Source organism: Boleophthalmus pectinirostris, unplaced genomic scaffold (genome assembly GCF_026225935.1).
Source record: "Boleophthalmus pectinirostris isolate CB_2022bp ecotype Guang Dong unplaced genomic scaffold, ASM2622593v1 HiC_scaffold_5, whole genome shotgun sequence".
Classification (NCBI taxonomy): Eukaryota; Metazoa; Chordata; class Actinopteri; order Gobiiformes; family Gobiidae; genus Boleophthalmus; species Boleophthalmus pectinirostris.
Genome location: NW_026571404.1, coordinates 14,087,974 through 14,111,158, shown reverse-complemented (window position 1 = coordinate 14,111,158; position 23,185 = coordinate 14,087,974). Strand labels below are relative to the sequence as shown.

The 23,185-nt window shown below is 37.5% G+C and overlaps 1 protein-coding gene across 1 annotated transcript in view; it reads left to right on the top strand.

The window, feature by feature from the left end:
- cdh23 (cadherin-related 23) overlaps positions 1–23,185 on the top strand; it is a 328,046-nt gene that overhangs the window by 13,239 nt on the left and 291,622 nt on the right. The window contains exons 3-4 of the mRNA XM_055162881.1: positions 12,709–12,802; positions 19,122–19,196. Of these exons, the coding sequence (XP_055018856.1) occupies positions 12,718–12,802; positions 19,122–19,196 (160 nt within the window). The 5' untranslated portion in view covers positions 12,709–12,717. The remainder of the gene's footprint in view (positions 1–12,708; positions 12,803–19,121; positions 19,197–23,185) is intronic.

Genomic DNA, 23,185 nt, shown 5'->3' with positions numbered 1-23,185 from the left:
ACTACTCTCTATACTAAACCTAGTATTCAAACTAGATACTAATTTAAGCAAGTATCGATACTCAAAAATAAATCACCTGACTGGATAATGTTTGACCTTTCATAATTTTATCAGCAGTAATGTAAGACTACATGGTATAAGAAACAAATCTGTATCAAGTCTATTATTTAGTGTCAATATCCAGTTAAAAAATGTAGTATTGTGACAACACTGCTGTCTTTTCTTTTCTCCCCTTCCCTCCCTCTCTCCCTCCCTCCTCCTCTCATAACCCACAGGTCAGCACAGACCGTGAAGCACCAGTGAGTTGTGCCTGCTCCAGTCTTCGGTGACAGGCTGCTGCTGTATTATGATTCCGGGCCCTGTTGTTTCAGATAATTAGCCTCTCCGTACACAGCATGCTGAGCTAGTCTTGTGCTCCCATAGTGCTTTGTGCAGTTTATCCACCGGGCGAGCAGATCAAAGATGGTTCAGGACTTATCCTCCTCTGCTGCTATGGCTGGAGTCTCTCATTGTATCTCGTGTTCACAGACTGCTAGAGTAAGGAATCTTGTACAGTGAGAGGAGGATGCTATGCTGTCTACTTTTAGATTAATCAGCATTTTTGTACTTTATAATTGCAAGTATATTCTTTTTTTATGACTAACTATACTTGTTATTATTAGTAACAGTTAGTAATATTGACTAGTTTTCAACATATAGTAATGTTGACAGCAATCTAAAATGTCAAACTTGATTTTGATACTAAGGAATAGTGCTGGGCATCATTAAGAAGTTGCCAATATGATGACATACCTCGATACATAGGCCACTTTTTCATACAGTGTACTTTCGATACGATATATTTCAAATTAATTCGATAAAAAGCCTAAATCAGGGCTGTGATACTAAAAGTCCACGAAGTCCACTAAAGATAATATGAAAAACACCCATTTACTCATCAAAATGGAGAAAATGTCAACACAATTGTAGCTCTTACACAAAATATTAAGTAAAATATATCCTAAAAATTACTCTTGGCTATATATCGATACAGCAGCCCATGATAACGATTATGTATCTTCCAATTAACCAATCCGATATATCAATATTTAAATATTTTTGTACACCCCTACTAAGGAATACCCAGTACGTGATACTGAATACTAATAAAGTTCAGCATTATTTTAAAACTGTTTAGTAAAGGTAAAATTTTGTCCAGTTTGAAAAATGTATATCTAGTTTTGATAGTTTAAGTATTGATTAGTATTAGTATTATTTTTTATTTTTGACAATCCTGTATTATAGTTGCATTCATTTTACACCAATTAGAGAATACCCTAGAATGAAAAACATGTTATTAAATTCAATTTGTCATTATTATTTTTTACTGTTGGGTAGTGTATATTGATAAAAACTGAAGATTTAATCCCGGTGTTATTTGTGGCCATATTGAAATTCAGTGTTTCTCTCTGTGATGTAGCTCTGTGCTTAAACACTGTCACTTTTCTCCATCCACTTCTCTAGTTGATCGTCTGAGTGAGTGACAGGTGGAATTTTAAGGCATTTTTGTGTTTTTGCTTCTTGGAAATCTCACTTTGCTTCCATGGTGACCAGTAGCCAGCTCTGGAGAGTTGCTGGCCTATTCATTTCACCTGCTTAAATCATAATAATGTGAGATTGAAGTGATTGTGTGAAGTGATAGTGGTTCAATTACACTGCACTATACTTTCCATCTACATTTAATTATAATTTAAATTATCTGTGCCCTACCCGCTCTGTTTGACCTGGATTTGATTCGCATTGCTCTCTTGTCATGTTGTGTGCTTTGCTGAATAAGGATTTTTGCGTCGCGTGTCAACTTTTGAGATGAAGAGATCAAGAGGGCACGAATAAGACATTACTCATCACCACTGCGCTTCTCTCTTCACCTCTCTCTCACTCTCTCCCCTTTGTCCTGCACCACCAACAGTCCCAAATGTCCTGCTAATCTGTCCATGGTCACACCGCTAATAAGCCACGACTTTTTCACGGAGGTTTGTAGTTTCAGAAATCTCCGATCGATCCGCTGTGATAATCCAGATTTGGCCGTGCTCCGCTACACACTGAGAAGGGGCTCGTGGGGTTAAGGCCAGTCAGACACAATTGCCATGTAATCAATAATATCGAGTGGTGTAAGAAGCAGATACACGCGTGATGGGGGTCAGCGCGGGTCTCCAGGGGAAACATATATAGCAGGGCCATATTAGTCAGTACTTTGCACTGCCTTAATCACAGGTTACTGTCAAATCGGCTTTGAGACTACTGCTATAAAAGCCGGAGTCAGACGCAGATGAGAAGATGAATACTTTGACATAGGAAAAGTAGTACGGTGTAGTGTAGATGTATAATATTTCCAGATACACATTATAAAGCATTGATTTTTCACAGCGTTTTTAATATTTCAGTTTTTACTTGTTGCAGTAGTTGGTTCATAATTACAATATTAGTTATAAGTAATGCATGTATTTAGTTAAATAAAAAGGAAAATAAGAAGTGGTGTTGCATTTAATTGAATCTGAGTCAAGATCAAGATGCGGTCATGTTTAATTGTCAAGGATATGCTTGTGTGACTTTAACAGAGGAGACTTCTCAATCAGTAAAAGCATGTTAGTGTTTTGGATCAGAGTTCAGACTTTGGAAAGAGTAGTCTCGTAATAATAATTTAGTCTGTATTGTTTGGGATAAAGAAATTAATATTGAAAGACGGTTTTATTTGTTTTTATTGAGGCAAGTTGAAGCAAAAATTTTTAATGAACCAATATGAAGAAATAGTAGTTTAGATTTTTGTTTTGTCATATTGCCCCAAGTAGGTGAAGAAATCAAAAGTTCAAATGGTCAAATGGCAACTGAAACAAGAAGCCTCATTTCATGTTTGTAAATTTGTAAAAATGCATTGTTTCACTCAGCACTGTCTCATATCCATCGCCGAGGCATAATGAAAGTTGTATTTTTCCATTGACTGGAATGTTTCATCAAAATGAGTTTTTGATGCTGGAAATGCCCCAAGAGGCTTCCCCCAACTGTATTCAGAAACACAATCTGCTTTGAGCTATTTTGGGTTTACACGCTTCTGCTTTAGATTTGAGCAAAAAAGTATAAATATGACCAATACATTTTTATTGTATGTTTACTTTATGAATCACACAGACTTTTATGCCATACATGTTTGCATAGAGTGAATAGAGTTTATGCTTGACACTTTGAAATGACCAAAGATGAAATGTGCAAATGAGTACATGGTAAAATTTGATGATTTGATAAATCAGAATCACTTTATTTGTCCCAGAGGGAGAATTTAAGCGCATTGAGAAGTAAAATACAATGAAAATAAAAAATCCCAAACAAAAGGCTCAGTGCAGCTCAACAGGTGGTGTCATCAGACCCAGTGTCAGGGCTGTTTGAGGGGGGTAGCTGCCCTCAAGACAAAAGTGTCCCTCCTCTGTGTCTTCTGTGTTTTGCAGCATCACAGCATCATCCAGGGGAGCCAGGGGAACTCTGGAGATAAGACGGGAAAAGCCTTCTGGCCAAGCCTCACTCTCCCCTCACTCTGTTGTTTTGGTTTGTGATGAGCTGTAACCTTGCACAGCAAGATGGATTCTCGCGATATTTGTGAGTTCACCAACTCCGGAGAATCCATCTTGGAGTGTGCTCACTGTACTGAGTGGGCGGACCAATCACAGAGCAGAATTGAGAAGCCAAAGGTGAAGTGCCCAAATGAACCAAAATAAACATGGCCATGCTGACAGATGTACTTCAACCTATTTTTATCAAAAATATGGACTATTTAGTTTGTGAAAAAGTGCTTTGTGCATATGTGGACAGGGAAGAAGTGTGGTTTTCTCTCAATTAGATTTAACAAAACTTTGATTTTTCTTTTTCTTTTGTGTTGCTTTGACCAACCAGATTTATCACTTCTACTGATTTATGTCTAAGTATTAGGGCTGCAACAATTAAAACACACATAAAAATATCTTTCATAACAGAGACTGTGGTATTATTAAATCAAAATGCCACATTTCCATCAATAATACATTTAATGCATAAATATTCTCTATTTAGAAGCTTTCAGTCACCATATTTCAACCTTTATTTGGTTAATAGTGTATTTACAAAGTCTCAGTTTTGTAATAGTTTTCCTGGTCAATTTAATGACAAATTTGTAGTTGACTGCTACAATAACTGTTAATTGCAACCCTACTGGGCATAATTTTATTTAGAGGTTATTATAGACTTAAACCGAAGAATACACTTGTGTAAAACACCATAGAAGAGGTGAATATTTGTGAGTTGTGGAGAGTGAGTTTGATGGAGCAGTGTCAGCGCAGAGCTGTGGATGAGCAGTCCCTCTGACACTCTGTGACACTGACGGAGGCTGATGGAGGCTGACAGTGGAGCCGATGAGATGGGACAGGCCTGGACGGAGGAGCGAGGGACGCTTTTAGACCAGGAACCCCCCTCTGCCCCCCCTTCACCCCGTATACAGTTTATCTGCATCAGGGAAAACTGACGGATACAAACACAAGGACCCAAGAGAGTAGCTACAATAAGAGCCAACAGTTTTGACAGTTACAATAATTGCTATCAATGGGTTTCAGAGTTACCCTAGCAACCATTGAAAACACAATATTATTTCTTTTGAATGGTGAAATTTGTTCAAAATAGCGCCTATAAACGGAAGCTGGGTGTGCACTATGAATGTTCTTCAATGTTCCACAGTAGGGCATTAAATTGATCTTTGTTCATAATAATAAGTCAGATTTGTGGTGAGGCATTTTTCAAGCTTTTTATTTATTTATTTATTTATTTTTAACACTAGTAATTAATAGAATAACAAAACGACCAATTTGTGCTGGCTTTGGACTGGGCAAACGTACGGACATATCATGTGACCCTGTGATGAATTATGACAGAAAAGGAACTTGTCATATCTACAATTTGTGGAAAAGTTTTGGAATTGACAACTTATTTTTGACTTTTTTGTACTGAAGCAGAAAATGAAATGCCCTGACTTCACTGGTGACCACATGTACACATTGTAAAGTCTGAATGTAGCATGCGTGTCCACCTCATATGGCTCTGTTTGGTGCATTGTAAAGAGCAGAGGTGTTTAGCCTCTGAGTAGTTTAATCTGACCCCCCGCTGCATGTTCTCCCAGAGCCCCACTGCTCTTCAAGTGATTGTAATGATACACAACCCAATGGGCCATAAACTGCACATTGTTTGGCCTGTAATAGTCCAGCTGGGACACATCAAATGCTAACATATTACTGTAGATCTTGACCTGAAAATTCAGTTGTACTTTGACCGTACAAACTTTATTCAAAAAAACTTAGAGAGAAAAATAATTTGGAAATCGGTTTTGTTTTGCTCTGGATGCAAGCCGTGCATTTGTTGTTGAATTATTATTGATTTTACATAACTCTTTTGGTCGTATTTATACTGGTAATAAATAGCTTATAGTTTTTTAGATTCCTGTCCTCCCAATGTGGTAAAGTAACTATTACAACCTTCTTCCTACTTGCATACCTAGACTTTCCATATCCTTATAAACAATTGAACCTATTCATTTTAATCATGTAACAAAAGAAAAACTGTTCATCTCTAAATTCTTCTTTATTTTTCTAAACCTCCCTCATTTATGTAGGATTTGTGGTGCTTATTAAAATTTAAATTTCACCGCTAAATCATGCCATTCTGCTTTTGGTACGATTTGTCCAGCATAACATTAGATTTAAGAAGTGTTAATCATATAGTTGTTCGCATTTATGCAAATTTTGTTGTTAATTGCTTCGTCGATAAACTGCACTAAACACTTCTACACATGGTATTGTTTTCAGTCTGTTGCCAAAATTGCCTTGATTTTTCATAGTTAGTGATGTTTGGAGAGAAACGTTAATTCTTCCTCTAGAACTATTGTGACACATTCAACAACTATACTGTGAGGCAATGTGGGACAGGACTCTTAGAACAGTATGGCACTAGTATTTTCTGAATAAATGTAAGAGTACTGGATAGTATTTGCATGTTTCTTGCCACCCCAGACCTGAAAACTATCATCACTACCTCCTCTTGTATTGTACAGTCAACAATTGCTTTGTCCATGTTTTGAAATACTGAAATTCCTGCTGATAGCTGTTGTTAGGCATTCTTGAACTGTTGTGACATTCTTCAAGTGTGGGACTTTTAAGTAGAACTATGTTGTGACACATTTTAGAGACTCTTTGAATTAGTGAGATATTTTATAGAACTAGACCAGTATTCACTTGCTGAATAAATGTCCAAGTAGTTTTTGCATGTTTCTAGCCACCACTGACTTGAAAACTATCATTACTGCCCCCACTTGTATTGTACAGTGAACAGATTGCCTGGTGCATGCTTTGAAATGCTGAAATACAGAGATTCCTGATGATAGCTGAGGCAGACGGAGACAGGTGGAGTGCCTCTGACCACCTAGTGCCCTGCTCTAGCGCAGTGCATCTGTATCCCTGCAGGGGGCTCCTCTCTCACTGCGTTCAATATTGAAACTCTGCTTTAACTGTAGACAGACATATGTTTGTGCAGGATGGACGCTATGAGTCAGCTCTCTCAAACCTGTATTTGTCTCAGCCCGGCCCCTCTCTCATATTCACCCATTGATTTTGTGGCACACTGAGGAAAATACTGCATACTTTTAGATCGAAACCTTTGGGAGGCCCGTAATATGCCTGTTGTCTTTGTTGTTGTGTCTTCAAAAGGGAAATTCTTGCTTATTTATATTTTAAAACACTAACTTTCTATTAGGGCTGCACAAGTAATGTATAATATATCACATCTGAATTGAAATTGCAAGTTAGTTTGTACAAGCAAATCAAAAATGCTTTAATTATTTAGTTAAAAGAGTGTCCTCTGCAGTGTATAAAATTTACTGTGTTTTATGGTTAAATCCTTTTGCATCTGTAGTTTAAACTGTCCTAAAATGCAGTGGATTCTTATGTTAGTTTATCAGTTCATATTTCACTCTTCTCTCAAATGTTGATGCACCTGGATTTGTGTTCAATATGCAGTTTTTAAATAATCCTACTTTTTAAAACATAAATAGCAATCACAGTTAGATTTTTCCCAAAACTTGTGCAGCCCAACATTCTGTCCAAATTTTCTTTTCTCACTTTTGAGTTTTTTTAGCAGTAACCTCTGGGAATAATACATTTACATTTAGCCACAATAGTAATGAAGTAGAAAGGATCTACTGAACATCTCATTACTGCTGAGTCAGGTGAATACATAACACTCTCGGAATAGTTACTTTCTGAATCCTAACTCCGTATTTCACATGAACCTTCATTGGTATACCATTTTATTTGGCCTGAAGTTAGAAGTTGTTGCTTTTTTTTTTAGCTCTGTTTTGACATTATATAATCCTAGAAAAACTGTGAAACCTTGTAGAAAGTACTTGTGTTTATAGGTGCTATTTTGATGACTTTTCCCCATTCACAAGACCTAACATTTTGAATTAATTGCTATGGCAACTCTGCTACATTATTATCCCTCTGAAACTCATGTATTGCCTTGAAAGAAAGTTTGAAAAATTCTAATAAGTTTGGATTTTTTGTGAATTTTGGCATTTTTAAACAACTATGGCACACATTTTAGATATGATTCGAGCAATATGAGATACAATTTGCCTATTGTTGATTATGGTGCAGTTTTCAGCATTTTTCACTTAATCCAACACTGCCAACTCACTGCTACAGGAGTTTCCAACGTTTTTCCTCTGGTGAACTACTTTTACAAAATGAAAATGCCAGAGAGCTACTAGTTTTAGCGGTCACAAGAAATTGAGCATATGTAAGAGCCACGGTGAGCCTTAGATGAGGTACAGTTAGATGTCTATAAAACATAAACCATTATTAGTGTACAAATTTAGGCATCAGATGATACATGTACAATGGTAAAAGGCATTTAAGTCATCTGATTTTACTTATTGTGCACAGGGTGTACGTGTAATTGAGAAATCCCTTGTCGAGCTACTTGGAAGGGGATGAGAGCTACAAGTTGGAGACCCCTGCACTCAGTGTTGGGAAGGTTACTTTTAAAATGTAATCCCCTACAGATTACAGATTACACACCCCAAAATGTAGTTTGTAACGTAATCCATTAAATTACTTAAAGTGAGTAACGTAATCTGATTACTTTGGATTACTTGATATTGTCATGTTTTTTTTAAACGACATGAATGTAGCAACCACATCCTGAAAATTCTTGTTTGTTGTCTTCAAATTGTCTGAGCCCAAGTCTCCATGAATAAGCAACTGTTTGCTGTAGAGAAACAAAGACCACGAGATCTTAATATAAGAGGTTTTGTCTGTTAAAAGACAGAAACAAGATAAGCCTTTCCTTCACCAGATTAAAAAATATTATTGATAAAGAAATTATTTTTCATATGACATCACCTTTAATTAGGTCAACCTACTGTTAGGTGTCATGTTGTTTAGACCTGGTTTAGTCCTGGTTTAGTCCTGGTTTAGTCCTGATTTTTAGACCTGGTTTACTCCTGATTTTAGACCTGGTCTAGACCTGGTCTAGACCAGGTCTTTAGTTCTGGTTTAGTCGTGGTTTAGTCCTAGTTTAAACCTGGTTCAGTCCTGGTTTAGTCCTGGATTAGTCCTGGTTTAGTCCTGGTGTTAGTTCTGGTTTAGAGGCGCACAGGAGGAAGCGCGGTTTACGCGAGAAAACACGGTCCACACGCGGCGCACGAGACGGTGGTGTCCGCGCTGTAACTACGGAAGGAGACGTGGTCCGCGGGTTCTCAGGTTGATGACGATGATGAAGGTGTGTGTTTGTGTGTGTTTGTGTGTGCACGTCCACTCATGTCGCAGGTCACTATAGGACAGTAGTGCAGATATTATGAGTCTATGAGTAGCTCCAGTTTCACATTTAAGTTGTAGGCGATTTTATATTTGTTTTTTTTATATTTATCTCACATCGGGAGAAGAATTTCCAAGACACAAATGCGTTTTTACCAATGCACTGCTGCTTCCACTGTGTGACTGACACCGCCAACTTTAACATGACGTTTACATCGCTCTTATTGTGCGCGTTCTGTTTGGGTTTCTGGCAATGAGTGGAATTACCGAAATAAAAAAATAAATAAATGGGATGTAGCACAAAATGTGAAAACAGGAAAATACCGCCTTGTAATCCACTTATTTCAGCAAAGTAACTGTAATCCAATTACCACTCATTGATACAGTAACTGTAACGGAATACAGTTACTCATAATTTGTACTCTGATTACATAACGGCGGTACATGTAATCCGTTACTCCCCAACACTGCCTGCACTACTACTTTTGAAAACTCTGAAAAGTAAAAACTACTTGTCAGGCTGAAGAAAGAAATCAATAGTCTAAAATATGGCTGCACCTGAAAAGTTACATAGTACATCTTTAAGTTTTAAGTTAGTAAGTTATTTAATAATTTGTTTTTATGTTCAGCACTAGGGATGTAACGATATCCAAATCTCTCGGTGCGATATTATAACGATATGCATCTCACGGTATAATATTTATTGCGATATTTTAGAGAGGTTGACATAATTATAGATGGAGTGCTTTTTTGGTTTTAAAATACCTTGACAAGATTTTGGTGTGAATTATTACTGAATTCCCAAGAATTCAATTAAAAACATATTTCTTCATGTTGTCTGCACTGAAATGAATCATGGGATATGTAGTTCTCTATGTTTATAAACTGTTTCTACTATAAAACCATGCATTTAAGCAAAGGAACTTCTAATTCGATATATTTGTGACAGCCTACGATATTATTATTGAGATTTTTGACGATACAATATCACGATATTTTGGTTATTGTTACATCCCTATTCAGCACTATATAGTATAAATGTTAATATTAGCCTTGGGCACTTGTAGCCATCAGGAAAAAAAAAACAATGTTGTGTTGAAACAATCTATAAGTGTAGTATAGCATTTGTTCATGTTTAATATTTGATTTCAGGCTGTGTGCAGGGCCCATATATTTTTTCATTAGTTTCTTTCACTTAAACCTTACTGTACGCAGCAGAGACCACGGATCGGGCTGAGGCTGAGCAGCCACAAAGCAGAGATAAATGGTAGTTTGGCTCCAGGAAATGGGGAAAGTGTGTAAAAAAAAAACCCACACAACTACACAATGTTTACAGAAAGTGAAATGCAATAATGCGGAGGAAACCAGTGGAATCCGATGCCCAAATGAAAACAAATGGTTGTATTCAGACAGACACTCATGCACGGCTAACAGTAATGTAAATATAGACCATACAAACCATATCTATTCACTCAGTGGCCTATGACAGACTATTCTTTACCTTGTTTTACCTGCAGATAGGAGCCGCTCTGTCTAAATTGAATGCTCCCTGCACTGTGTTACTCTCACTTTGGTACAATAAAAGGCCAGTACCAGATAGAGAGGCCGTGCTGTCGACTCCACTCTTGGGCGTTTATCTCTCGGCGGACCTAAGGGACAACAAGAATTTAGAAAGATAACCGTGCGAAATTAAATTGTCCCTGAATGAGTGCGCTGACCACCAGGGCCTTGTTGGGACAAATGAGGAAATGGGGAGACAGGTAACAAATGGCCGTGAGGAAGGGAGGGAGGAGAGGCAGAGAAATAGGGCGATCAAGGCACCAAGGTCTTTTGTATACGACTGGATAGGGCTGTTTTGATGTATCACTGTTGAACACAATAGTGCACACAATGATATTACAAGTCCTGGTAAAATGCAATGGTCAGGTTTGAAAGTTTGCTGGCTTTATTATAAAGAAGAATCTCCTTTAATTTCTTCATTACATTAATATTTGAAGTTAGTGTCTTTGAACTATAATGCTACAAGGATATTCTGAAAGATCACAAAGAAAATTTGATGGAAGGGCCGAACCTGGGGCAGTGGAGTGAGTGGAGTGTTTTGGTAATCCTCATCATAAGAGAAAAAAATAACATGGGATATATAGATCTATCCCATGTTATTGAAATATCCCATAATTGAAAATCATTACCACGCATTACATCAAACTATCTGTCTTTCAAGTCCCACCATAATTATTTGTTGAAATGACTTTTAAAACACTGGAAATTATTATTATTATCATTATTATTCAAGTTCGGTGGGCCAGATTAACGATAGAGGGGCCGGATATGTAGCCAGGCTGGTGCCACCTAGTGCCTCTGCTCAATTTCATTTCTCTCTAGCGACTAGGTCAAGAATCAAAATACAATAGATGGTTCACAAAAACCCCAGATGTGAGTGCTCAGGCACCAGCCAATCAGCGAAGAGCCATTGCTCAGTATTGTCAACAATTCCTGAGATTGAGGATTTAAAGCCGGAACAAAGAGAATGTTTGGTGAATTTCATCAAGGGGAAAGATGTTATTGTCCTACAGGATTTGGGAAAAGCTTAATATACCAGTTAGCCCCGTTAACAGCGCATTACATACGTCACGACCAAATAGCAGCGATTGGTTAAATGATAAAAAGTACCTGCCTACCGTCGAGCAAACAAATTCTAACACTGCGAGATCAGATGGTTTATACGAAGTGAAACGAAGTAAAACAGGCTGATGAATCAGGCTACCGCATATGGCCCCCGGGCCGTAGTTTGCCCACCCCTGGTCTAGATCTACATCAATAGTAAATAGTATTAGACAGCAGCAACTGCGTGCTAACATTAAAGATATTACCACTATTTTGGGGTTTTGTGTGCATAAAAATGTATTTTTATCATTAAGATTTTATAATCAATATCAAACCTTTTCCAGATTGAAATTGGAGTAGTAACAACACCAAATGCTATATCCATTACATACTTTACCTCTCTAAATAATACTTGAAGGCAAATAACAGCTTGGCAAAATGCAATTATAAGCTTTTTTCAATTTTCAAGTTGCAAGAAGCTTTGAACTTTCGGTTGTTCTTACTTAATAAAAGAAATACGTGTTTGTATGAGCAGTCTCAGGGCTGTCGTCCTGTAGTCTTTTGGTCCATTAAGTCGATGGAGTCTTAGTCAACCAAATTTTTTATTAGTTGACAAAATTTGAAGAATTACAAGCAAAACAGCAGAAAGGAGGAAGCATGGAGTGACTCAGCTGGAGTTCTGGGAGTGACTGGACACTTTCTCATACTTCTCTGTTTACATAGTTTTTGTGATCCTAATAATTCTAAAAGATCCTAATAATTTGAGGTCTTTCGCCAACACCCTTGTAGTCGATTAATTGATGCATTGGGGCATATCTTTTGTGGATGGAGAGTTTCTCTAATCGACTACAGCCCTGAGGTGCTTCTTTCTGGCTCCGTTGAATGTCACTGTGTTAAATGATGACTTGTTTCTGTGCAAGCGTTAATTAACAGAGAGCTGCCGTGGGGTATTTATGACACCTACTGTGTTTTGACACCTTCACTGGTGATGTCCCAGTGTTTATCTCTTATTAAGTGGGTAAATGGCTCATTAGAATGGGATTTCCCTTTCAAAATATGTATGTTGTCAGCCAATAGTGCCAGTCTGCTGAGCTAATTTAGAATATGCTGGTCTGTCTGAAAATCTAAACAGGTAAAGCAATCCACATAAGAAATCTGTTAACCCTTTATAAGCTTTTATTGTTATAGTTTTGTGTTTATTGCTGATAAATGAATGAATGTCTTTCTTTTTTTTTTTCTCCAGGCGCAGGTGATGTCGTGGAGTTTGGGTTCAGGTGGGACCATGATGTTCGCCAGGCTCCTCCTCCCCCTGTTGTTATTCCACTCTTTCTGTGAAGGTAAGATTACAGTACTCAATATAGTCTCAGATATCTCAAAATAGAATTATTATACTATTGCAAAATAATCACAGATATCACAATTCTTTAAAATATATCCTGTAACCTAAAAACTACTATCTAAATATATCCTATAATCCTATAATGTAAACAAGTGGGGTAATGTGTGGTCAATAAGTATCATAATTTTACATTAATCAAGTGAAAAAGTTGAAAATACAGGAATGCCTCTACCTATGTCATCAACAAAATTCAATCCAAAGTTGTTGTCATATTTTTTTTTGGTCAAATTTGATCAGTTATGTGAGATTTTGCTTTTGGTTGATAGGTAATATTTTTTGAATTGCATGAGTCATGTCTCCTGCTTACGTCTAACCAGAAAGTGAAATTCTAAATCATCAAAACTCTTAAAATCGGGAAACTAACTGAATTTAAACTTTCTTAAGGTCAATAAAAAACATTAATGAGGTGCCTATCTCTGCTATATACACTGCTCAATGTATTTTTAAAGAAACACTTTAAAAATACCTCACATCTCAATGTGTGGGAAAAAAAAATAAAGTTGGATATCTATACAAATATGGACAGGGCAGTGCCTTAGGAACAAAAGGATGCCACCTCTTTTAATGGAAATGAACAACAGGTGCACTAGAGTGGCAACAGTGAGGCAGCCTCTAAAACAGAACTGGTTTTGCGGTTGGAGGTCACTTCAAGTTTCTCCCTCTTGGTCTTTTTGGCTGGTTTTCCACGAGTGCTGCTTTGGCTGGAGTGATTATCACTATTGGGAGTATGAGGCCATTCCTTAACCCTACAGAAGTTGCTCAGATTGTCCAACTTCTCCAAGATGGCACATTGGGACGTGTCGTTGCAAGGAGATTTAATGTGTCTCCCAGCACAATCTCCAGAACATGGAGGAGATTTCAGGAGACAGGCAGTTAGTCTAGGAGAGCGAGACAGAGCTGTAGGAGACGATGAGAGCAGGTTCACCCTGAGCACCTGTGATGGACGTGAAAGAGTCTGGAGAAGACAAGGAGAACGGTACATTGCCTGCTGCATGGAGGGACGCACCTCTACTGGCTACAGAAAGGCAGTCTGACTGCCATTAGGTATTGGGATGAAATCCTTGAACCCATTGTCAGAGCCAACAGTGGTGCAGTAGATCCTGGGTCTCTCCTGATACACGACAATGTCCATTAATCCGTTAGAAGAGGTGGAAGCCTTTTGTTCCTAAGACATTTCCCTGTCCATATTTATATAGATATTCAGCATTTTTTTCACATTGGGATCTGATGTGTTTTCAAAGTTTTCCTTACATTTTTTTTGAGCAGTATAGTTATAATCTATGACACCCGTGGATCAGGATGTTATAATTCACAATATTCATCAAAAATGAATAAAAAGAAACAAGTCTGCTGACTTCTGTGTTAGAAAAGTGCAGTGCCCAATGGGAACAGATGTTGCTGTACATGTCATCACAACAAAGAGTCAACACCTCCGATGGACAGCTGCAGATCACACTAGCAAGCAGCAGATTATTTTCCATTTGTACCAAAATGACTACACAGTGGTGCCAAATCCTGCGCATATCAGTGATTTAAAAAAAACAAAAAACAAAAGTAAGTGCAGAGCAGTGGGCGTATACTGGTGGCATTTTAAACGAGGAATGATCGCCAACATGGTGTCATGAAAATAAATGATAAACGATTGCTCAAACAATGGTGAAGGGAAACAACTATAACATGGTTAAAAGCTCTAATAATTTGATTTTACATAAAAGGTCTGCTTTAAATAGAAATGCTTTAACAACCGTTTACTTCATTTTAAGGAAGTGAGTTGTCTAAACAGTCTTCGGTTTGTTTTTATTTCAGTAGTGTATGTAATGTATGTAACAATTTGGCTGTGGTAGGATAATGTTTGTCAAATATTTGTATTCAATCAACGTTTTCTCTAATAATGACAGAGCCTGTTTATCATCCGCCCTCTGTAGTGTTTCAGTTTACAGTACAAATGCAGAGGACAGCAGCAGTGACAAACAGGAGACAGCCCCTCTCTCTCCTCTGTCGAGCTGGGGCCAGTGATTAAGTGAATGTCACAACCCTTTTCCATCAAGCACCAGGCATTTGACACACTTTTTTATTATCTCTGCGCTTTTATTCTGTTGTCTTTCACACATACTCACACAACCTTTTTTTTTTAAACCAGTTAGGTCAACAAGATTTTCACTGGAAGGGCATCTGGCTTAGACCTGTCATGATAAAAATTTGAAGCGCTATATATTGCTACAGAGAAGTCTCACAATAAACGATAATATTGCACTGACAGTGACACAAAACGTAATCCCATACCAGTAAACCAATTTTAAAATATACAGTCAGTTTTAAAGGCATGAGCTGCAGCAAATACATAGCAGAATGAAGCAATAATGAGCCATAAAAAGTTACTTCAGCTCTCTACAGCTCAAATCTTAGTGTATTAAACTAACAAAAATAACAAAAATCTTCCCATTATTGCAAAGGAAAAGTCCCCACAACAAATATTGAAACCAAAAATATATCGTTCCAGCTTTCATGTACTGAACAATAAGTTGATATAGTAATTATCGTGACAGGCCTAATCTGGCTGTACACCTATAACTCATCTTACTCCAATTACTGTATGCAAATGATTAGCCAAAAGCCAGAAGATTCATGTGTGTAGAATAAGGTAACTTTATTGTCCCTAAATTGAAATTTGGCCCCTGCATTCTTCAGTTTTAGCGCCCGGGGACCGTCTGCAAATCTTGAGCTGGGTTTAGTCAGAAGTACTTAGCTGGAGGACTGTTGGGTTGTAGGCTAATGGAGAGGCAGTACTATCCAGAGGAAACCCACCAAAACACCGTGTAAATTTGCAAAGTGCAGAGTCTGAGAATTGAACTCGGGACCTTCCTACTTTGCAGTGAGTGTACAAGCAATTCAGCCGCTGTTATTGGTCATCAGTGAAGATTCAGGAAAGACACATAAATGATTTTACACCAAAAAATCTTAGTGTTGTAAAAGGTAGGCTATAGTTTTTGCTTCATTTACTCAAAATCTTTCAGCCCTATCTCACACCCAGAAAGCTTTCTTAAGAACAAATTTAATTGTGATTTTTCTGGCAGATATTGCAATTTCGATTTCATCCATGATTTTTTTTTTTTCAAATTAAGTTTCAGTGCACATGAACATTTCCAAACATCACAGAAAATTACATCACACCAAAGTCCTACATGATGATTTGATGCTGGACCATAACTACGCAGCTAAATGATGCAGACTGCAGGGGGAAGCAACGCAGACAATAAGGGCTGTGATTGGTTCTCTGTATCACCGCTCTACATACATTTCCTGCATTTACGCTGCTTTGTGCACATTTGTTTACGTTTTTCAGAAACAAAACTTAAAACCACATTGCTAATTTGTATAAATATTAACTCTGGGGAAAAAAAAACAAAAAACAGCTTGCTCCTTGTGCCCTGATTCGGTCAGCTTCTGTCGGAATAAAGGACATGACTCAGTGGAATATGAGTGTTCTTTCTGTGACAGAGGATGTGCTGCTGATGGTGAGTCTGTTCTGTGCTTCTATCGGGTTGGAGATGCTTCATGTTAAACTTTACTAATGCCGATTTTAAATCCTAGCCTCCTCGCTTCGTGACGGTGAATTACTTCGCGGCGCATAGACCGCGACGCAGATCCATAAATCCATACATTGGGCTTTAGGAGCACTGCAAGAAAACGCAGCTTTGACGCTCCCAAAATTGTGTTGTATGAGATTGTGAATTTTGGTCCAAAACGATAACTCATTCAGCCCTAGTATGAGAACATATTTAAACTGTGGTAGTTTAGATTTGATCTCATTGTACCACGATGAGCTATATTCACTCTGCAACTTCACATTATATTGTTCTTGTTACAAAACATTAAAATATGATTGAAACTGATTAACATCACCACCTACCTTCCCTTACCCTTGCGTAACTCACTAAGATGATCTTATTTCAAGCCACGATCTTGCGCTCAGACAAAATGACAGAACAAAACGCAGTGTCTTAGATTCCCGCTGTTCTGCTGTTTGCACTTCAAAAGTCTGGCTCCTCTGCGCTCCCTTGTCTCTTTCTGTATGGTCCACTGCCGCCACAGCTGATCAAAGCACATCACTGCTTCTCACTGATCTTCAGACTAAACAGCCTGTGTAGCACTGACACCTCCTCCAACATGGATCTCTATTAACCTCTCAAGGGGTGTCACAAACTGTCCAATAATATTCTAATTTAACACCACAGTATGACATATTTTAAGTGGGGGTATTACACTTCTGCATAACACAAATTTAGATTACTATGCTATCTTTTGTTGGTTTGAAATCTGTATATTCTTCTAAAATAACAGTATTAAATGTTTTGACGCTGTGAGGGGAGGGCTGAGCAGAGAGGGGATGTATGGGGGGAGCGTGTGGAGTGGGGAGATCTTCCTGGTCTCATACACATAACTGACAGGAGGGTCCAAATAGCACCCGGGAGAGACCTAAGGATCACTCAAAGAATAACTGAAATATTGTATTGTATCGTCAAAAGTCTCACAATAATACCATGGGACATCGCAAAATATCAAATTATAAGTTTCTTTGCTTAAATTCATTGTTATGGTGCAAAAACTGAGAGAACTACATAGACCATAATCCTTTGCTCTGCTCCAGTCCACATAATGATAATGTTTATTAAGCACTTTTAAATCTTACTTACTTATAATTATAATCATTAATCATAATAATTATGACAGAAAAGTAGCATATTCACAATTTTGGTAGCATCCACAAAATATATAAAAATGAAAAAAATAAATATTGTACTGTGAGATGCATATCGTAAAAATATCGTATTGAGAGATTAGGATATCGTTTCATTCCAAATTATAATGATGTTGTCTTGTTGTTGTTGTTGAGTTGTTCTGTACTATTCACAAATGTTTAAGTTTTATTATCAAGTTTTATTTATTATTTGGCTGTCTATATCTCCCAAGCTCAAAATGCTTTATTCCACCTTGTGATGTCATGAAGTGATGATTTTCAATTTATCTCTCCATTTCTCCATGAAGTCTCCATTTCAGTGTAGATTACATGAAGACATAAGCATTTTAAAGTCTTAGTTTTTTGGATTAAGTCTTGTCAAGAACAGTTGATAGCCAAGGTCAGTTAAATACAATCAATCAATGAACCTGCCCAGGGACGACAGGTAGGAAATTAGCACTGGTGTTACAACCTGGTACAATGCATCTCTCCTGTTAAGGTTAATGTAAAAATTGTGCCCTGTCCCTGTCTCAAATAAATAAGTAAATACAATGAATTAAGAGGAAAAAGTAGCATATTAACAATTTTGTTTGCCTCCACAAAATATCACAACAAATATCGTTCTGTGGGATGTATAGCGTGAAAATATTGTACCGAGAGATCTGGATATTGTTACATCTCGTGAGCCTCCCCACGACATCGCAATAAATATCATACTGTGAGCTTTATACCATGATGATATTGTATCGTGAGACTTGGATCTCATTTACACCCCTACTATTTTGTTATTAATGTGCTGGGTAAAATGACAAATAATATGGAAAAAAGAAAAAGTTAACATCCACCTTTTACCCTTTTTTCAGTAGAGATTGATTCCAGTGAAGGTGTATGGAGTTTAAAAACAGTGAACCACTTCCTTTATTACCATGTGACATCACAAGATGGAACAGAGTGTTACCTGTTTGAGAGAAGAACTCAACCTAAATTTGCAAGATTTGTGTCAAGTGTGTGAATGAAACAACACACAACTCCAGGTTTTTCATGAGCTAACAACAGTATAACAGATCAAATAGTGCAGTATGGGTCTTTTAATATATACGCAAAATGCTCAGTAAAATTAATTAGCTGTTTTGAATTTAACATATTGGAGATGGCACGCTGGGGTACCTAATTTTCAAACAGTGAAAGGAGAAAGTATGTATTTAAGTCTGCCTAAGTGGTTCTTATAGCTCTCACAAACCCTCTGACAATAGCACAGACTTAAAGCTGCTTTTTCAGACACAAAAGTGAGGGCACACTTGCACAACCAATACCCTTTCATCCCAGAGCATCCTATAGTGACTCACATGGCTCTTTCTTACAAGGATGCAAGTGTTTTATAATTAGATTAAAACAGCATGCAGCGGTCGGTTTTGCAAGTTCTGCTTTTATAATCCACTTTCTGGGGGGAAAGTGTAATTGAGCAATTCATGAGTCATTTGAGATAGACATTAACGCTCTTTGTTTATCTTTTTTGTAGGCTTCAACCAGCCTCCCATCTTCTTGAACAGTTTCTTCTCCACGTACCTCCTGATCTATGAAGACTTGGGCGTGGGTAAGTGTGTGAAGTGTCAGTGTGTTTGATGTAGTCTCGCTCTGAAGACTATAGTAAAGCTGTATCTTTGCCTGTCGCACTGGGAGGGTCCTCTCTCTCTCTCCAGAAACGAAGAGACAGAAAACAAGTAGAGATGAGAGTCAGGCTGGACAGTGACAGTAGACCAGTCTCTTCACAGCAGCTGCTATTGGTCTTATTATGTGGGTTTTGAGTAGAGTTTAAAGCTTGTTGTTGTTTTGGAGATGAATTTGATACCCATTTGAAGCACTTCTTGTATCCGGATGGCAGGGCTGAATAATTTTGGAATAATATCAAACTAAGCTTTTCTGACAAACATTGCAAAAGTGAGTAGATTTGAAATGTGTTTTTTAATGCGAGGATTCAGTTCAAGGTTCACATTTGAAACTGTTCAGCGGCAGAACTGTTTGAGAGAAGACTGAAATCGCAACATGGATCTTTAGAACATGTTTGTAGAGGTCTAATCAGTTTGTAAAACCTGCTAATCCTGCTGCTTCAACAAGATATTTGGTTATTTGCAGAAGAAATTATGCTATCTTTGCGATTTGCGATGTGTATTTTTGACCACTCAAATTGCATTAAACCACACTGAGTTGGCATTGCTTATATTGAGATAGTTTCTACAACTACACAATATTTCATAAGGCCTTCTTTTTTTTGCAGAAATCCTGTTAAATCCACAATAATAAATGTTTACCATATACTCGTATTATTGGCTTTCACTTGCAAAGGTGAATTATGGTTCCACTATACGGCGGATTCCTCTGAGACCAGTGATTTCCTTTTATTTATTTTTATGATTTTTGTAGCAGTGATTGACAGGGCAATTTGAAGATGTCTGGCTTTTCATCCACGGGGTGTCAGTGGCCTGGAAATCAAATCCTTTATATAGGATTGAGCTTATTTCTTTATCACATGACCTTACACTCTTCTCCGCTCTTGACTCATGGGATTTTTTTTTTTTAGAATTTAAATCTTTAAAACTTTATTTCTCAGAAGACTTTTAAGGATGTGGTGTGACTTAACTTAGTGTAGTGTACAATCATGGCACAACTGTTCTGATCATTTATATCAGGTGAATCAAAGCCATCGCAATTATCAGATCAAAACTAAATATTTATTTTTTTAAATGGACAAAACTCTTCAAAATGTCCCCTTTAAAGCAACTGGAACCTATAAATGTCATTGCACCATAAAAAATATATAGCAAATATAAGATAAGATATGCCTTTATTAGTCCCACAGTGGGGAAATTCCAGTGTTGCAATGCGCAATTCAAGAACAGTAGGAACTAGAAAAGCACTCAGAGAGCGCAGACCTCCGCCAAGGACTACCCCCATTTTTTATATAAATTGCGATAAAATCAGTCTTCTGGATCAGATCCGGATCAGCCTTTGGAATATGAAAGAGGATCCCATTGTCCATCCCTGAGTCAAATTTCATGGGGTTTGGTCAATAATTAACCGAGATATTGAGAAACAAATTTTTTGGCCCCATTTACCACAATGTTAACTAAAATTTCAAAGTGATCCAGAATCCAGGATTTCTTCCGGATCACCCCCAAAATGAAATCAGTTCTTCCTTTTCACATTTCCAACAAATCCTGAATATTTCATCAAAATCAGTCCATAACTTTTTGAGTTATGTTGCTAACAGACAAACAAACAAACAAACAAACAGACAAAACGCCGGCAAAAACATAACCTCCTTGGCGGAGGTAAAAAGGTAACAATGCAATAAAACAGATAATAAAAAATGGCTTAAAAATAATTAAAAAAATAGACTTAAAAATAACTGCACATAGATATAGTTAAATGGCACATGTTAACATACAAATCCAAGTAAAGTTTATCTAAGCAAAGGGAATTTATTTCAATGCCACAAACACATTTTTTAGATAATAAAATGTAGTTTTCAATACAAAATAATCGGGATGTAACAATAACCAAAATATTGTGGATATCATATTTTAAAAGTTCTCACAACAATATCGTGGACCATCACAATATATCAAATTACAAGTCTCTTTGCTTAAATTAAGAGTTAAGGTGCAGGAATAGCTAAAAAAAAAAAAAAAAAAAAAAAAAAAAAAGACAGAGAGAACTACATAGACCATGATCCTTTGCTCCATTTCAATGTAGACTACAAGAAGAAATAACAGTTCTAAACACTTTTAAGTCTTAGTTCTTTGGATTAAATCTTGTCAAGGCATTTTAAGAAGAAAAAGTAGCATATTAACAGGTTTGTCAGCCTCTACAAAATATCGCACAGTGACGTGTATAACGTGAAAATATCGTACTGAGAGATTTGGATATTGTTACATCCCTAATCATGAGCCTCCCCACCATATTGTGAGCTTTCCGACGATATCGCAATAAATATCGTACCGTGAGGTTCATACAGTGACAATATTGTATCGTGAGACTTGGATATCGTTACACCCCTAAAAATAATAGTAGTTCCTTTAATATTACTATGTGGTATTAGTTCTGAAATGGAACAGCACAACTAAGCAGACAATTGGTTTTCTATATTGATACTTCATATTAGTATAGTTTCAATAGTAGTCTTAGTATTAATCACCTCTTTTTTTTTTTTTTCTTGATCCTTTAGTACGATATTAAGACCAAGCTCATCACTTTGGGTCTTATTTACTGCCTTTTATTGACTCATTACATTCTACTGAGCTGCTTGTACATAGCAGACACAATATTAGTTTTTGGGGCTTGGTTTGGCCGTCCACCTGCCCTCCATCAGTACCTCTCTGTTGTGTTTGGCCTGATCCCAATCATGTGGCTAAACGTTCTGCACCGGAGCCAGAGCACTGAGAGGCTCCTCTGCAGCTCACACTTCATCCTCATTAGAAACAGCAGCTCTGCCCCTGTCTCTCCTGTCTCTGAGCTCATGTCTATGTTCGGGAGTCGAAGGATATGGCCCTCATCCAGACCTGGACCAAACAACACAATTACTCCTTCCTCAATATTTATCATATCTTAGTTTGTATACTGGCTTGGCATTTATGGATTTATACTCGTAATAATAACATTTTGTATTTTCGCATGATCACTACAACTGATTTATTTATGTATGTGTGTTTTCTTTTCTTTTTTTTTTTTTTTGCCGATTTCTATCAGAATACCACATGCCACAGATAGAGAGAGACAGATACTTTATTGACCCCGAGGGAAATTCAAGTGTTGCTGCAGCGAACTGTTTAGTAGTTTATGTTGCTGCAGCATTTCCACTGCGCGTCTCAGTGGCTTTTGTGTCTCAGTCAAAGGTCTCAGTGCAGTTTAACCGGAGGACTGGTCAGGGAGGGTCAGCAGATCCTGTGGAAGAGCCAAATGTTCCTCTCCTCTGTGTCCTGCAGCATCATAGCAGTGTCCAGCAGGGAACCAGGTGAACTCAAGAGAAAAGGTCTCATTCTTACTTCACTCAAATGTTTTGGTTGCTGATGAAATGGTCTATTCCCTCAAAGTGTTTCTTCTGGAAGATCTTTTGCTACATTTGCTGCCACATACAGTGTAAAAAATCTGTAGCATCTCAAATGTTGACAGCCAGCTTCTCAGTTCACTCCTTAGCCAGCTTTTTAGTTGGTTAAAATTCCATGATATAAAGTTAAAAACTGAGCTCAGTGTCTGGGCCAGGTATCCACAAAAGCAGCCAAACACTCTGTTGTTATTTATGTTGTTAGTAGCAAAATTGTGTCCTTAGGCATAGATACTTTACCCACATTGCCTAGTTTGCAAGTGGTGCATGTTGGTGATGGTTGGAGGCAAAGATTGACTTTTTCTCATTCCAAAATTATAACATTTATTTTTAAACTGCATATGGCAATGATGCAAATGTCTCATCATTCTGAAATACATGGATATATAGGTGATATGAGGAAGTAGGGGTAAAAGGGGCAGTAGGTTAGAGGGTGGGGGTCTGTTCATTTCCCTGCCCTGTTTTGTGCCCTGTGCCCGTGG